The following is a 17,245-nucleotide window of genomic DNA, read 5'->3' on the forward strand; positions in this document are numbered from 1 at the left end:
TGCACATGATAGATTTAAAATAAGTGATTTATTTATTTTTTTTATTGCTGTGGCTTCTTTATCAGTGATCATTTCCCAGAGGGTGGTAACAAACACCAAAATGTTTCCACCCCCAGCTAGAAAACGCATTACCCAAAACATGTCCCTGAAAAAAGGGTTTGCAATCATTTCTTTCACATTTGAAAACACGGTATCATACTTGCTAACATCCGGGCATTCGTCACTTCCGTCCGTACACTGTTTAAATCCGTCTTCAACCAAGTCGATGTCGACCGACAATGGTTGTTTGTTGTTGCAATAAAACCTCTTCTTCTTGCATCGCGATTTGGTTTCATCGGAGCCGTCGTCGCAGTGAATTATGCCGTCACAAACTTGGTCGATGTCGATGCTAGTGTACACTTTGTTGTTGCGACAATTGTGGCGTTTTGGACAAAGGTTCTTTCCAGTTTCGTTGCATCTTGACAAGCCAGTGCTGGGGTCGAGCAACCCTCTGCACACAACCCCAGGTTGACTTAAAGCTGCATCCCATGAACACTGGTCGTTGCAAAATCGTGGTCGCTTGTCGCAAACTTTTTTCCTTGGGTCAAGATTGCATTCATCAGCGAAACCATAACACTCAGGTCTTCCGTCGCACTTTACGGCTGATATAGTTCCTGATGTGCCTTTGCATGTAATAGTCTTATATTGTGCCCTCTTTTGTGTCTGCACCTTACTGCAGGGGATATCAGCAACACAATTCATGTTTTCGTTGCATAATACCTCGTCAATATCCACGCAGTCCGTTGCATTGTAGCAGTGCATTTGGTGGGGAGGGCAAGTGTCTCTAGCGTCACCCAAGATATCACGACAAACTGTTTGGTCGTCGCACAAACATTCATCGGAAAGGTCGTAGCAGTCTGGCACCCCGTCACAAACTTGCTGCTGAGATATTATTAGTCGTTTATCCAAACATAGGAAGCATTTAAGCTCACCATCAACAAAACATAAATCTGATTTATCTCCGCATTGGTGAATGTTGTCGTAGAGATTGTTTTGTGGTAAGATGCAAGTTTTTGCTTGATTGGAAACTTGACTTAATGTGGCTGGACATTTGAAGCCAAACCCGAAGGTTGATTCTTTGCAACCAAGATCAGAACATCGCTGTGAAGTATGTTTGTATAATCCGTTATTGCATCTGTAAAAGTCCTCTAAAGGCTTCCCGCAAACCCATGCTCCTGTCTCACATTGTCTGTCCTTTTCATCGCCACAGGATGCAAATTCTTTGTCGCAGTTGTAGCCATTCCCATGTAAAAGAAAGGTGTCTTTCATATCTTCATTCGAACAACGAAACGCCAGGTGACCTTCCACTTTCAAGTTTTCACAAGGTTCGTCGTCACCTGCTTCGCATTCTTTCTTTCCATTCGATAGAAGTGATGTTGGGATACACTTTCCAGTTGGTTTGCAAGGACTTTGCTTTGTCAGACAACCGCACATAACCGCCTGGCTATTGCAAGCTGCGCAGTCCCATTCGTCGCTGTAATCTTCTTCACAGTCGGTTAATCCATTACAAACATTTATTTTCGGTATACATTTAGTTTTATCTTTGCACAGCCATTCATCTTCTGGACATGATGTTGTGCAATACTTCTCATCGCTATTGTCGTCGCAGTCGTAATAACCGTTGCAAAACAACATTTTGGAAATACATTGACTTCCATCTTTACACAACCACGCATCATCTTGGCATATTGTGCAGTTTGCCTCGTCGCTATTGTCGCTGCAGCTCTTTAAACCGTTGCAACGATCACTCTGTGGTATGCATTTAGAATAATCTTCACACAACCATTGATCATTTGGGCATGATGTTGTGCAATATGACTCGTCGCTTGCGTCGTTGCAGTTATTAATGTCATCACAAACCAACGTTTGATGAATACATCTACTTCTATCTTTACACAACCACGCACCTTCCTTGCAAGATTTGCAGAACAACTCGTCGCTATTGTCCTCTTTGCATTCCTTTAATCCATTGCAAACATCACTTTGCCGAATACATACACTTCCAGTTTTACACTTCCAAGGCCGATCATTGGGGCAAGTTGCACAGTTCGACTCGTCGCTATTGTCGTGGCAGCTCTTATAGCCGTCGCAAACATAACTTTGCCGAATACATCTATTTCCATCTTTACACTTCCACTGGTCGTCGGGGCAACTTGTTACGTAATCCCACTCGTCGCTGCGGTCGTCGCAGCTTTTTATTCCATTGCAAATATCACGTTGATAAATACATTGACTTCCAGTTTTACATTTCAAAGGCCGATCTTGGGGGCAAGTTGTACAGTTGTTTTCATCGCTACTGTCGTGGCAGTCACTATCTCCATCACAAACCCACCCTTTGGGAATGCACTTGGTTTTATCTTTGCACAGCACCCAATTACGCGAACACCCAAAACATCCAATAACGCCAACAAAACCAACAACAACTTGAACAGCTAAGATTAGCTTCATCACTATAAACTATAAACACTGCAAAAACAATTTGAAAATGATTAATAGATTGGTTCGCGGATCAATTTTTAGGTTCAGGGGTAAAGGAGTTGGGGCATGGGTTTAGGGTCAGTGGTAGGGGTTAGTTGGGGGTTAGGGTCAGTGGTAGGGGTTGGGGGTTAGGGTCAGTGGGTAGGGTCAAGGGTTAAGGTCGAGGATTAGGGTCAGGGTTGAGGGTCAGGGGTTAGGCCGGTGGTTGGAGTCAGTGGTTGGGGGTTAGGCTAAATGGTTAGGGTGTAATGTTTGGGTTAGGGTAAGGGGTTAGGCTCTGAGGTTGGGGTCAGATGATAGGGTCTAAGGTTTGAGTTAGGGGTTAGGGTCAGAGGTTAGTGTCAGTGTATAGGGTAAGGGGTTAGGGTTAGGGTCAGGGGTTAGGGTCAGGGGTTAGGGTCAGGGGTTAGGGTCAGGGGTTAGGGTCAGGGGTTAGGCTCAGGGGAAAGGGTCAGGGGTTAGGGTCAGGGGTTATGGTCAGGGGTTAGGGTCAGGGGTTAGGGTCAGGGGTTAGGGTCAGGGGTTAGGGTCAGGGGTTAGGGTCGGGGGTTAGGGTCAGGGGTTAGGGTCAGGGGTTAGGGTCAGGGGTTAGGGTCAGGGGTTAGGGTCAGGGGTTAGGGTCAGGGGTTAGGGTCAGGAGTTAGGGTCAGGGGTTAGGGTCAGGAGTTAGGGTCAGGGGTTAGGGTCAGGGGTTAAGGTCAGGGGTTAGGGTAAGGGCTTAGGGTCAGGAGTTATGGTCAGGAATTCAGGTCAGGGATTAGGGTCAGGGGTTCGGGTAAGTGGTTAGGGTCGTGGGTTATGGTCAAGGGTTAGGGTCAATGGTTAGGGTCAGGAATTAAGGTCATGGGTTAGGGTCAGGGGGTAATGTCAGGAGTTAGGGTCAGGGATTAGGGTCAGTGGTAAGGGTCAGTGGTTAGGGTCAGGGGTTAGTGTCAGGGGTCAGAGGTTTGGGTAAGGGGTTTGGGTCAGGGGTTAGCCTGAGGGGCTAGGGTCAGGGATTAGGGTCAAGGGTTATGGTCATGGGTTAGGGTCAGGGGTTAAGGTCAGGGGTTATGGTAAGGGGTAATCTTCAGAGGTGACCAGAAGTTAGCCTCAGGGGTTAGGGCCAGAATGAGCTTCAAGGGTTAACGTCATAGGTAATCGTGGGGGTTTTGATCTTTGGTTTGCAAAACGGGTTATGGTCAGTGGCGTAGCTAGCCGAAAATTTTAGGGGGGGGGGTCCAAAAAAAGATGTTTTGTTTATCTTTTCCATTGAATTAACTGCCGTAACGAACATAAACTAATATGCTAGCAAACCGTTACGAGCACCAACAGACTGAGTGTTACGCAATACTCAAAACCATTCAAATAGCTAAAAACGAATAAAAGTAGAGAAACTTCATTAATGTATTTGGAAACATAATGATAACTATGTAGAGAAACCATCAGAATTTGTTTTCTGATTTGCATAATTCCAACACCTGACTTCCTTTCCCAATTTCCAAATTAAGCAGCTCAATATTTGCATAAACCTATTTGAGGTTGCAGTTTGCAGTTTGCAGTACCGCAATCCGTAAATACGCTTCCTATTACAATGTATTCTTCTTTTTTCGATAAGAATCTTTAAGCACAAATTTCGACCGAGTTTATAGAAATTGTGATTTTAAGTTTTAAGCAGTTGAATTGGTTACGAAATTTTCCATGTTTTAACCCAGTATACTCCTTCAACGCAATCCGCACAGATTAACTCATAGTCTGCAGTCAGAAGTTGTGTAAGCGTTTAGGGAAATGTTTTGGTTAGTTCTAATTAACCTTATCTAATTTAACCTACCTATCTTGTATCTCTCATGGCATTTTTAATTAACCTAAATTATTTCATTTACCACCTAATTTAATCTAATTTGATATAACTTGATTTTACCGTAACTAATTTAACCTAACCACCTAATATATCCCAACTTTGGTATTTAACCTAACCATCTCATTTAGCCCATTTAACTTAATACCATCTTATTTAACCCAGGCACCTTAATCAGTGCAGGCACCTCATTTTTTTATAGCACCTTGAAAAATTTACCGTGTTTACTTTTGCCTTCATCACAAGAAAAAACAAATGATTTACAACCTGAACGATCACCAACTTTGAAGAGATAATTTAGAACAGTGCTTCGCAACCGGTGTGCCGCGGTATAGTGGTGTGCCGTGAGACCATGCCAGTTGTGTAAAAATACCTTTTACTTGCCTTATTTTCAAAGACACTGTATAAAATTAAGTACTAATAATGCCTAAAACGTATAGTTTAGGCGGGCATTGTAAACGTATGCAATAATTCTGGTAAACTTACATTTATTTATAAAAAGTCGTTAATCGGAACTAATTTTAAAACAAACTCAACTACCAGGCAATTTTATTTGCGCGTCTGTGCAATACATCATAGAATTTTTGACGTTTTTTACAGACGAGGAACCACGCATATATAAACCATAGACTCGAAACCCATAGAACTTCCAAGTACAATAATAGACATTTTTATTTTTATTGCCCGCCTCGGTTCGCATTGGATTTTTTTTATCTTGATTGTTGTGGCGCGATTTTATCTTAGTTGGTCTTCCAGAAGACTATTGGAACATTAAAGTTCGACGAAATACAACGTTTTCGTGAGTTTAATTTTCCTAATGACAATAGCCCTTAATATTCTCTGATTTACCATCGTGAAGGGGAATCAAGGCAAGTCCCGGGACTAAGCGGATTTGTTTTAGGACGTTGAAAGCCTAAAACTGGATGGTAAGGGAATATAATACGTCAAATTTTGCGCCTTCTTTTGTACACGGTCTGTCCTCCATCGGTCAGACATTTAGCCCATATATTAGATATTAGCCCATGTGTTTATCGTTGTTTTTGGTATGTTTTCGTAGATTTTCCGCCGATAATTTTAAACCCTGTCGGTTTGCTGCTAGTGAAAAAAGGTTGCGGAGCACTGATTTAGACATTTGTTGTTTTATGTCATCATTTTTTGTTGTCGTATGACATCACTAAACCAGATTTGTGGAACCTTATCGTTATTGCTGAACATAAGTGCACAAAATTGTGATTAAACATAAAAGGTTGCGTCAGCAAGTTTAGATTTACGTGCAGTTAAGTAAAGTTGCGCAATTCGAATTTCTTTTTCTCAATAATCAAATCATAGACTATGCTTTTCAGACTGTATCACTAACAGGTCGTTCCGACTAAAAAGTTTTATTTCAAATTCTTTGTTTCGACTGAGTGAAAACATGCCGTTGGACAAAGTAGCATTTTTAGAAAATCCGAATTCAATTAGATTTTAAATTTGAATACAGAAACAATTTACAAATTAGATTAGAAATAGCGGCATTTTGCTCTGGTAGCGCAATTTGCAAAAACAACCTTTCTGTGGATGCGATGTATTCTTCTTTGTTTATAAGAATCGTTCAACATTAAAGAAAATATTTTGCAAGTCTGAACCTTAAAAAATGCCGAATAATAGTCTCCGTTAGCGAGTAAACATTTGTCTCTTGAGTTGCAAAACAAATGTATAAACGTACCTTTTAAATAATAATTCCCTGGAACCAACATTTCTCTTATTGCTAAGTCAAAAAAGGCGAATTAAAATAAAGCCTACTGCACTCAGTGCACTAAATGGCCGTGTGCTTCTTTTTAAGTAGCCTACCATGGACATCAGGCACCTGGCTTTTATATTTGCCGTGGGGATTAGTCCGAAAAAAGTACGGTTTTGCAAAACTGTAGTATGATGCGCATGCCTAATATTCATTAGAATATAGCCTAACAAATTAAAGTTCTCATTGCGTAGGCTATTTAATAAAGGTTTGAATATATCTGCACGCATAATGACTTGCTTTTAAACGATTGCGATGTATCATGCTAAGCATGGTAAAAGTATAGATTAGGCTAAAAGCGATCTGAAAACCAAGACATGAATTTATAAAAAGACTTTATCTTGTCCTTTTCAAAGTAACTTGGGGACCAAGAAAATCCCGTTTAGCCTAACAGTGATTTGTGCTTGTCAATATAGCATTGTTCGCCTGGTAAAGTGTTAAAATGTTTACCTCGATTTTTTTCTTGCTGAGCCAGTCCAGTAGGCAAACTGGCGCAGAAAATCCCAAACGCAGTGCTATGTAACTGGCTTTAGTTTTTTTATTGACTTTAAGTATGGCTCTCACAGGACGCGTTCGTCAAGCGCTAGCGTCGTCCAACTCACACACAACGCGTTGCTAGCGTTAACGGTAAATTTTTCGCTCCTAACCGAAAGCGCCAAAGTTGTGTATAACTTTCCGCAACCGAAAGCGTTTTTTACGCTCTATTTGTTGACGTTTTTTGTTACCACAAAACTCGTCTATTGTGAATCAACCTTTTGAAAAGTACCGTTTATGTTTTTCGTGTTTTTATAATGCAATGTCAACATTGATCTTGGGGTCAAATATTTATTGCATACGGGTATGTTTTTCATTGACTACGGCCCGGGCTTAAATGTTGATTTTTGAAGCTTGTTAAATTTGTCAATCAAGATTCACGAATAATATTGAAACACCCAAAATAAGATTAACAGTTTGGGGTAATTCCCACCTTTCAGTAAGAGAACGTGTGAAAATCAAAACAAAGTTTTCTTGTTACTTTTTTCTTCGACAAATTAGTTTAGAAATTTTGGACTAAGCCCCTGTGACTCCATATTTTAGGCTGAAAGATATGGTTTTTATATTTCCTGCTATTATGAATCCTGGCGCTGGTCTACAATCCTACTACATTTATTTTAACACTTATGAAACAAGTTGTCAAAATTGAAATTGCAAGAAAAGCATAAAATGTAAAAATAAGCATAATAATATTGCTTGACTCACCCAAACGCTAACTCGACCAAAATATTGTTAGCAATATACACTCTCCAGGCAAAAATGTGATAAGTTCGGTCAACCAGCGTCCAATTTAGTTATATTGAAGTTGGAAAGTAAGGTCAACGTGGGCAGTTTATCCTTTTACAATTTATGCTATTCCCAATTTTACAAATAACGTTATATATTACAACTTGCAAATTTTGTCATAAATATTATTACAGCCTTGCAATTTTAAGCTGCAATCATGCAAAATTTAAGCTTGTTTCCTCCGGGCAAAATTGAAAGATTTAGTTGTGCAATTTACCAGGCTGGTGGAATCTTGTTTTCTGGCTGATTTGTATAGATGACAGACTATTTTACGGCAGACAGAGACCCAAAGCTGCTAGCATTCTATTGCCTAACTATTCATTATCTACTTGATTTTGTTTAGTCCATAATCATTGATCAACAGTTTATATTCCACAATCACCTTAGTTTTATTGTGCTTGCAATGTAAATTAATAACTGAATAATGGCAAAATCACCATCTTACCATCTGACTGATCAAGATAAGGGATTCGAGTCGCGGAGCAAGAAAATATTTGATGACGTCGACAAAATCACAAATAACCTCGCTCTAAACAAGGGCGACATAAAACCAGTTCGACCGAAACGAAGAGCTGTCGCTGATGATAAAGTTCCAATAATCACAGAAAAGCCTGCGTTTGAGACTAACCCGAAACAATGGACCAAGTACGACCTATCCGACACTAATGCTGGCGATGACCGACAAAATACACAAACCGCTTTTAATTTCTTGCACGATTTGCGGAAAAGACGTAAATCTGAGGAAAAACATTCACCTGTGAAAACAGAATTAGCTTCAATGGAAACTGAGTCTACTCCAAAAGCTGAGGCTGGATTTGGGAAATCCCCTGTTTATAAGATGAAGGAGCATGTTGTTGGCATGACGGCAAAACCTCGGAGAAAAATCTCCGCAGACAATATGTCGTGTGATAAGGTCGATTTGGATCATTTGGATAACATTTCAGCCGCTGAGTTTAAAGCTGAGATGGAACTGAAACTTGACGATACGTTAAAACTTGCAAACTTGCCGAAGCCAGATACGAGTGGCTTTAAAAATGTTCACAGCAAATCCAAGCGTAATGTTCGCTCGCGTAAGCACGATGACAGTGATGATGAGGGTGGTTCAGAAAATAAATAAGCAAAATCTTTCACCCAATCTTATGAAAACTAAATTCTGGGCTTGGATTTTTTTTTTGCTTTTCTGTTGGATACATTTAAAGCGTCTAAACTCTAAATAATAGCGTGTTTCAGAATAATTGGTTGTATATTTTACCATTTCATGTTTGTGAGTCAAATTTACAAATGTTGATAAAGTACACTTGCTCTACTTTTATGATATGTTTACTTTTCAGTTTTGCTAAATTTCATAATCGAGTTATTTTACAGAAACATTTTGTTGGTTATATGCTTAATGGTAAAAGGCTTTTCTAAAAATTTAAAATGCATTTAAATCGTGATTCGAAAAAAAGCATTTGTTGCTTGTATGTTATTAAGTAATGGTTTATATTTTTTTACTGTTAATTAGGGCCTAAAAAGTTAGGAAAGATGTAAAATGTGAGAAATATTCTAAGATGTCAAGCAAATCTAGTCGATATGAAAAGATTGAGTTTCTTGGCGAGGGGCAATTTGCTACGGTTTACAAGGCAAAGGATTTACAAAACAATAATCGGATTGTTGCCGTGAAAAAAATCAAACTTGGAAACCGAATTGAGGCAAAAGACGGAATCAACCGGACAGCTCTACGTGAAATCAAGCTTCTACAGGAACTTCAGCATGAAAATATTATTGGGGTAAAACCTCATGGAACTTAGCTGCTTTGTTTTTGTACCTAATTACAATAGCTCAACTCTCTTGGCAAAATATTCCTAATATAAAAAGAAATAGTGATGCAGTTAATCATTTTTTCTAATAATATTTAGTACTTAAACTTATTAAACATCTTGTACAGGATGATCATAACAATCTAATATATAATGCTTTATGACTAATTCTAGAATTTACAAAGCTTTGGTTTGAATCCAGCAGTTTTCTAAACAACAATTTTTGTAAACAAATTGGGTCTCACTTTGTGTTTTGATAATAAAAATTGTTTCATTATTAATATATTGAAGAAATCAAGCTACAATCAAAGCTCTTTATGAGTTGTGTCACATAAAGTAACTTATAATAAAAATAAAATACATCTGAAATAAATTAGTGCATGATCATTGTTTCAATTTTTTTTATCTTTTCTGTGATTGTTTTGAAATGTGTGTCATCTATGGTGCTACCAGGCATAATATTAAGAAAAGATAACTCATCTGGTAATTGCATTTACTCCGACGTTTAGAAGAAATATACTGTCAAAGTTGGTTTCTCCAGTTTAAATGCACAAAATGCTAATATGCATGAATTGTTTCACAAGCGTTCACTGCCATTCACCCTGCAAAGGTGAACTTGTGGGGTGTTGAAATGTTGGAGGAGAATGTAATAACCAGAGGAACTATTATTTGTATTTTTTCTAAGTTTAAAATTTCTTCTTACATTGGTTGTCCCTTTGTGTCTCAAAAAAAAAAAATAAGTTGTAGCTTACACAAGAAATTAAGTTGAAGACAATAATTTTTTAACCTAGATTATTTTTTCTTTAGCTTCTTGACGTGTTCGGCCAAAAATCGAACATCAGTCTCGTGTTTGACTTCATGGAGACTGATCTTGAGGTGATAATCAAGGACAACTCTATTGTTCTGACGATTGCTCACATAAAGTCGTACATGATCATGACTTTACAGGGGCTGGAATATCTACACAATCTATGGGTTCTACACAGGGTATGCCAGTCCTTGTTTCAAATTATCATTAATTTGTCTTTGTATGCTTTTTGTTACTTTTCCTGTTAATTTGTTTCCTAAATTGTTATTAAACTACAGTAAAGGGGTTAGGAACACTAAACACGGATCTGTTCATAATCTTCAGTAGAAAGAGAGTGGCCCAAATAATAGATAAAAGATTCATTCTTTTATTTGCACACGTTTCTGCAAGTGCTTCAGTCCCCTTGTATTTGTTTAACACATAAATGGTATATTCGCGCATTTCTATCGTCGAGTTCTTTTTCATTTTATTTTTATTACTAATTCCCTCTTATGTGTATCTGTTGCTTCGCATTGACCTCATTCTTTTATCTTTGCCCTAATTTCGCCTTGCTCGTGTACTTTTCCGTTGCAGTTCTTATCTCCGTTACTTTGCGACTTCCTTTTTTCTGTTTATATAGCGTTCTAAAACGCCCGAGCGTCTATATAGTGACTCGTTTTTATCTTAGCCTCACTTACCGCACTGATGATGGCAAAAGCACTTGCTGAAACGTTTGCTAATAAAAGAATGAATCTATTATTTAGGCCACTCTTCTATTGAAAAGTAAAGGGATTGTTTTAAACAAGTTTAATATTTTCAAATTAAATATATTGTATAAATCTTTCTTACTACATGTGGCATTTTTATCAAAGCTTTAATACCTTTCATTTAAAAAAATGAAGTTTTAGTTTGTAATTTTATTGAGTATGACAGAAACCTACTCAATATTACTTCTTTTACAAAACTTCTCGTGTTAACTTAAACTTCAATCCTTTCCTCTGCTTTATACAGTGTTCATTAATTGTTTATAGGATTTAAAACCGAACAACTTACTTCTTGATCACAACGGAGTTCTGAAGATCGGAGATTTTGGTTTGGCAAAGTCTTTTGGAAGTCCGAGCAGAGAATATACTCACCAAGTCGTTACTCGGTAAAAAATTATGTAAAACATAGAAAGGCACTTTTAAGAAGCATCAGATCATCTCTAGAATTCTATTCATGTATAATACATACGGAACAAATACGGCCAAACCGGTAGTTCAAACTAGGGTTTGCTGCCCCTGGGGCCTGTGAGTGGGTTGAAAAGATCCGCATAACATTTCCTATTTTATAGATGAAGTTGTGTCAGTCGGGAAATATGTTTCTTATTGAAATGAAGTGAAATGTTCAGATTAATTATTGTCAGGTAAAATTTTAATTTTTGATCTTTTTTAACATTAAAGGAGCTCACTGTTAACTGAAGGAAGCATAAGTTCGCTAGGTGATATAGTTTGTGGAATATTATGGGATATACAAGTAAAGTCTATTAGGAATGTAAAATGCCTCCAGAAGGCTTGCCTTATTAAGTTAGGAAATGCATTTACATTTAACCTCAACTGTTGTGACACTATATTTGTTGTGCAGCAGAACTTAAGCATAATATAAGCAGTAAAATATGGAATATCTAACAACAATCTTAGAAACTTTAAATGAACATGAATACTTGATTCCAAAGGTTAAACTGCCACAAACGAAAAATGTCCTTGTTTTCAGATGGTATCGATGCCCCGAGTTGTTGTACGGCTCTCGTTTGTACGGTGTGGGGGTCGATATGTGGGCCGTGGGGTGTATTCTGGCCGAACTTCTGCTTCGCGTACCGTTCCTCCCCGGGGACTCGGACCTCGACCAACTGAGCAAAATATTTGAGACGCTCGGAACTCCGAACGATGCAGAGTGGCCTGTGAGTTGGTTCGCTAAGAATCTTTATATAAAATCACTTGTAGTATGTTAAATATTTTAATTATATATTAAGCTAACTGCCATGTAGTTACCTAAGTATTTAATTTTTATTTAAAGACTCTTTTGTTAAAATAATTAGGCTTCTATCTATCAATAAACTTGTAAATTTATTCCTTTAGCTTATATGTGATAAAAACAATTTTGGAAATGTTAAGACTTAATTCAATTTCTAAGGGTGCTAAGTTAAATAATTTCATTAAAAATATAGAAGCTGGTTCTGCATAAGTTACTGTCTAAACCAGTGATTCCCTCTTATTTTACGGCACCCCAAAAAATGTCACTATAAATGGAACTGAAACAACACAATGAACTTAGAACATGTAGGAAAATGTCATTTGATATAATGATCTCTAATCGTACACAAAGAGCTGTATCAGAATGCTTACCTATTGAGAAAAAATCAGATTGTTACAAATTCTCAAATACCTATCGGCACCCTTGAGGATTAGAAATGGCACACCACGGCGCCGGGACACCCCGATTGAGAACCACTGGTCTGCACATTTAAAAACTTGAAAATTTATTGATTTTATTGTATTTTCAGCGTTTAATATTCATTGAGTAAAATATAATAATTATACCTGTGGCAGGGCTGCGGAGTCGGTTAAAAACAACCCGAGTCCGACTCCCGAGTTCGACTCCGGCAAAATGTAAGATTTGTCGAGTCCCGAGTCCAGCTCCGACTCTACAGCCTGTATTTTACCCATTTACGCAACTAAATTAAGGTGGATTTTCTGCAGTCCACTCATATTGGTGTCATAATTGATCCACCCGCATTACATGGTTTAAAATATTTCACATTTGCTATTACACCTTTACAACTTACATTTTGCGGCCTTAACATTTAAAAAAATTGATACTGCGCATACGCATGTCGGACTCCGGTAGTTTTACGCAGTCTTTCTCGAGTCCCGAGTCCGACTCCAACTCCGCAGCCCTGACCTGTGGGACACATATCGACATTAATCGCCACAGTCGTTGTTTTTTTTTATTGTAAACTTACCTAAGATCTTGCTGCAGACGGTCACTTAAGTCTTGGAAATCTTGCCAACGTGGACATTCTTGCTTTTATATTGTTTGTAAAATTACAGATTTCATCAAAGTTAGCTAAAATCTAAACAACTTTATTACAAAATGTACTTGCTTTAAAAATATTGTTTTTAAAATATAGAATCTAACACACAGTTTGATTGCATTGAAGGGAATGAAGCAACTTCCCGACTACATTGTGTTCAAGGACTTCCCGGGGATTCCCCTTGCGCAGTGCTTTAGTGCAGCTACTGATGACCTTCTGGAACTTATCGCAGGATTGCTCAAATACAACCCGGTGCTGAGACTTACTGCTGCTCAGGTCAGCCTATAAACTGCTGGTTCATAAGTATAAGGTCGGGTGTGAGTCGATAGCATTGTATTGGTACTCGTCCGATACTAGGGTCTAGGGTAGTATCTTCACCCGTCTGGTTCTATAAGATGGTGTCGGTGTTGGTCCAATACCTAATGACGTCATTAGTAGGAATGTCCGATAATATCAGATCGGAGCCGATGCCAACTTGATAGTATCGGTACTAGGGTGGTATGGGTTCCGATCCGTTACCTTGTTAACATAAAAATTCCAATCATGATTTGCACTTCGATGCAGTGAGTTTTATGTTGAATAGAAAGGTAAATGTTTTAAAACAAGTTAGCAACTAAAGGTTCTTAACGCCAAATCAAATTGTGGTTAAATAACCTGGAAAAAATACCTCATTTTTGCAATGTCGTCATTTAGTTTTCAATCATATTACGATGTTATCTGTAGCTGAATAAACTTACACGTATCAAACACCACTATTCACAAGTTTGGTCTGTATTCTGAGAAGTTTTACTTTGTTTTTTACGTTTTATTTAAAGAAGCAATTATTCGGTGTGTTACAATTGTTTGTGGCAAAACCTAAGATGTTTAAAGTTTAATTGAATTTTTTTTATATGCGGTTTGTTTATTTTATTTTGAAATAACAGAATATCTGGCAATGTCTTACGAAAACTAAAATAAATGAGCATTTTTTTATTGGTAAGTTAAACTTTTTCACATTGTTGTCAATGTTTTCTCTTATCATAACGATTGCAGCTTCTCTAAAGTTTTATAAAACTATTTTTTTAAATCCTAAAAAGTAAAAACATTTTTTGTCAAATTAGAAAATAATTTTTCACTAATATCGTATCGTTCCGCTTGAGTAGGCCCTGCAGCTGTCGTTCTTCAGTAACCAGCCAAGCGCGACGGCGTACAGCAAACTTCCCCTCCCTGCAAACTGTGCGTCGCAACTCGCCAAGGATGTGCAGCGATCTAAGGCCGGGATGAAACGGAAAGGAGACAAAGATGCAGACATGGGTCAGTGGTTTCGCTGTGCATTGGAGCGTAAACGTTTTAAAGAAATACGTTAAAAGAAAATGGCTTTGCTGGGATTCGAACTTGAGACCTAGGCAATTCGCGGTTACATAGACTCAGCGACAAAATCAGTTAAATATTTTATACAAAAATCCCCTGTTTATTTTAATGTTTATTTTGTATTATTCACAAAATGCACTGCTTCATGTGTGATTAGGCTAAGCTCATTTTTGAGCCGATACGCGATACCAAGTTTATCGGTACTCGTTCGATACTTGGTGGTAAATTACCTGCTACTACACTTGGCTATGTGGTAGACCAGTTAAAAAACCAAAATCAAATTTTTAAGTATTTTTTGTGGTGGTGACCATGACATTTTTAAATTATAATACTGTTTTGTTTTCGAATTATATTTTAAAAAAATGTGAAACGAACCAATTTTAGGATTTGGAAAGGCTATGAATTTGCTTTAAAAATCTTTAAATGTTTTACGAACGAACGCTGAACTTTGTATCATTAGCAATGACGTGATTCTAATTATATGTGCCTTTGTTTAAATAAAATGCAAATAAGCATTTACTTCAATGGCCGTACAGAAGTCGGTGAAACTGATTGGCCGCAACTTCAATGCATTATATAGAAATCTATCGCGTCGTTTCAGAGACGAAATAGTTTCGCTACATAAATATTACCCCACTTTTGTAAATATAAACAAAAAGTTAACAGCTTGTGCTATGGAATATTTACAGTTTCTTGAAATTAATTCGCCTTCACAAAAAAAATCTATAAAAACTTGAAAATAACCGTGCATTGTACAAGACTTCAAAATCTAAAAGTTAGACTTTTCCATCCTTTGGGTGCACTAATTGTCGTAGATCTTTTTGCTTAGAATTGCACTCATTTCTGAATATTGAGATATTTTGCAAGAATAAAGCACAACCGCATTAAACAGCGCTCTCTTACACGATTCTTGTTTTTCTTGTAAACTCTTGGTAATGCTCTTTTCAATTGCTTATAATTATTAGATCACGGAACAGCCACACAAACATTTGTATAGTTCGTATTTTATTGCACTTGCCTAGGTCTATTTCAATCTTGCCCTTAAACCTGCGAAATAAATAGTTGCAAGAAAGTGTTTTTTAACTGAATGCCAATCTTGTTTTGACTTACATTTTATAATTTAAACTGATAAAACCCTTTTTTTAGGTGGTTTGGCGAAACGACTTGTGTTTTGATCAAGATTTTTTTGGATTAATGATCTCCACTGTCGCTTGACGTTGAATTATGCGAAGAGGATGGATTGAGTTCGAAACACCACAAGTTACACGATGAAGGAAGTTCAAATCGCGGCTTATTGTTGGCAAATTGTTACTTCTTTCTGATGCGCAAATATTCTCTTTATGTTGCAATAAAGAGAATAGCTGACATTGTCTCACATATGCCGTGTTGTTCGAATGAATTTAAAAATAAAAAATAACTAAAATAAGACACAAACTTAAAAGTATTCTTATTTGCGTTCCTGAGAAATGTTTAACTAAGCTCAGCGGCACTCGTAGAATTTCCAAACTCCGCAATCAAAAGGATTTGTGAATATTTATTTAAACCAGCAATTTACAACTAACTGTTGATATGTTGAAAATGATTAAAAAATTATTCGAAACGTCAAAAATACTACATATTTCTGTATGGGCTTTGAAATTCTTGCCATGTCTTACTGTTAATATATTTTTCACATATATCGCGAAAACAGCAGTTTTATAATTCTCCAGAAATGCACTGTTTGTTTTCATCTTTCTTGATATTATTGCTGGGCATCCCTGATAATATAAATGCTCGTCCGATACGATACAGTGCTCTCTATTCGGGTAAAAGAAAAGAAAAAAACTAACTATTCATCATAGGGTACAAGGCCGAGTGATAATTATTACCGTAAATAAAACAGTCATTTGGCTTAATCTTATTTTAGTAAATAAATCTTTCCAAACTCGGGTTTGGAATAAAATATACATTTTTTGGTTTGGGTTTGCACAAAAAATAGACGTTGCTTATAATTACATTGTCGAGTAATTGGTTTGTTGAGATTTTATTTGCAGTTGTAAAAGTTTACTTTTGCTCGTTGAATTTAGATTGTGAAAAGCTGTCAATATTAAAAATGCTAATAGGGTTTAGACTGTAGGCTTATTTACGAATGGAGGAAAACCATTAAATTGGGTTGTATCGAAAACACAGCACAGCTGACTTGAATTTTTTTTAAGGCCACTCTCTCTGCCTTACCGGTAATGCTAAAAATGCAGCTTAGTTTTGCGTTCGACACTTAATTATTTGTACTTATCCTTGGCAAATCAAAACTTACTTACTTAGTTACATATGAGCACGCCGGTAATATATTAAACTGTTACACAAATTTTTTTCCACAGTAACTCTCATCAACAGTTACTCCCAATTAAATTATTTAACTCGTTACGTAAGGGTAGGTTACCAGCAATTAGTTTAATCGTGGTGAGATATTGGCAGCGTTGATTGCGAACTGGAAAGATCTTGGGGCTGTCTAAAACACGTGCCTAAAAGTTCCACGTTTTATTTGGCGACGTAACTGGACAAAGAATGGTCAATGTTGGAATGGAGGAAGCAACTTTGTACGTTTTGTTTGGATGATCTCGTTTAATACGCCGAGGCGTACAACTATTACAAGGTGCTGTAACAAATAGTGGACGTCAATCTGGACTGTTGAGTTTATAGGCTTTAGTATTAACCTCTTTTGACGCAAGGAAACCGCTTGGGTCAAAGCAAGGTTCGGGCAGGGAACCTTGCTTGATCTTGGCGGTGCAACGTAGTTCTGGTGCCA

The 17,245-nt window shown here is 37.4% G+C and overlaps 2 protein-coding genes across 2 annotated transcripts; both read left to right on the plus strand.

The window, feature by feature from the left end:
- Positions 1-7,875: 7,875 nt before the first annotated feature.
- LOC146166424 (uncharacterized) lies at positions 7,876-8,949 on the plus strand. The gene has a single exon (XM_083390331.1). It carries the CDS (start codon positions 7,876-7,878, stop codon positions 8,566-8,568), a length of 693 nt encoding a protein of 230 aa, XP_083246457.1. The 3' UTR covers positions 8,569-8,949.
- Positions 8,950-8,959: 10 nt separating this feature from the next.
- On the plus strand, positions 8,960-15,648 carry LOC146166425 (cyclin-dependent kinase 7-like). Its single transcript, XM_083390289.1, has 7 exons — positions 8,960-9,220; positions 10,058-10,237; positions 11,069-11,187; positions 11,790-11,976; positions 13,237-13,386; positions 14,253-14,403; positions 15,607-15,648. Exons 1-7 carry the CDS (start codon positions 9,002-9,004, stop codon positions 15,633-15,635), a joined length of 1,035 nt encoding a protein of 344 aa, XP_083246415.1. The 5' UTR covers positions 8,960-9,001; the 3' UTR covers positions 15,636-15,648.
- The last annotated feature ends 1,597 nt before the right edge of the window (positions 15,649-17,245 follow it).

The sequence above is a fragment of the Ascidiella aspersa genome, chromosome 1 (genome assembly GCF_963924565.1).
Source record: "Ascidiella aspersa chromosome 1, kaAscAspe10.2, whole genome shotgun sequence".
NCBI classification, from domain to species: Eukaryota; Metazoa; Chordata; class Ascidiacea; order Phlebobranchia; family Ascidiidae; genus Ascidiella; species Ascidiella aspersa.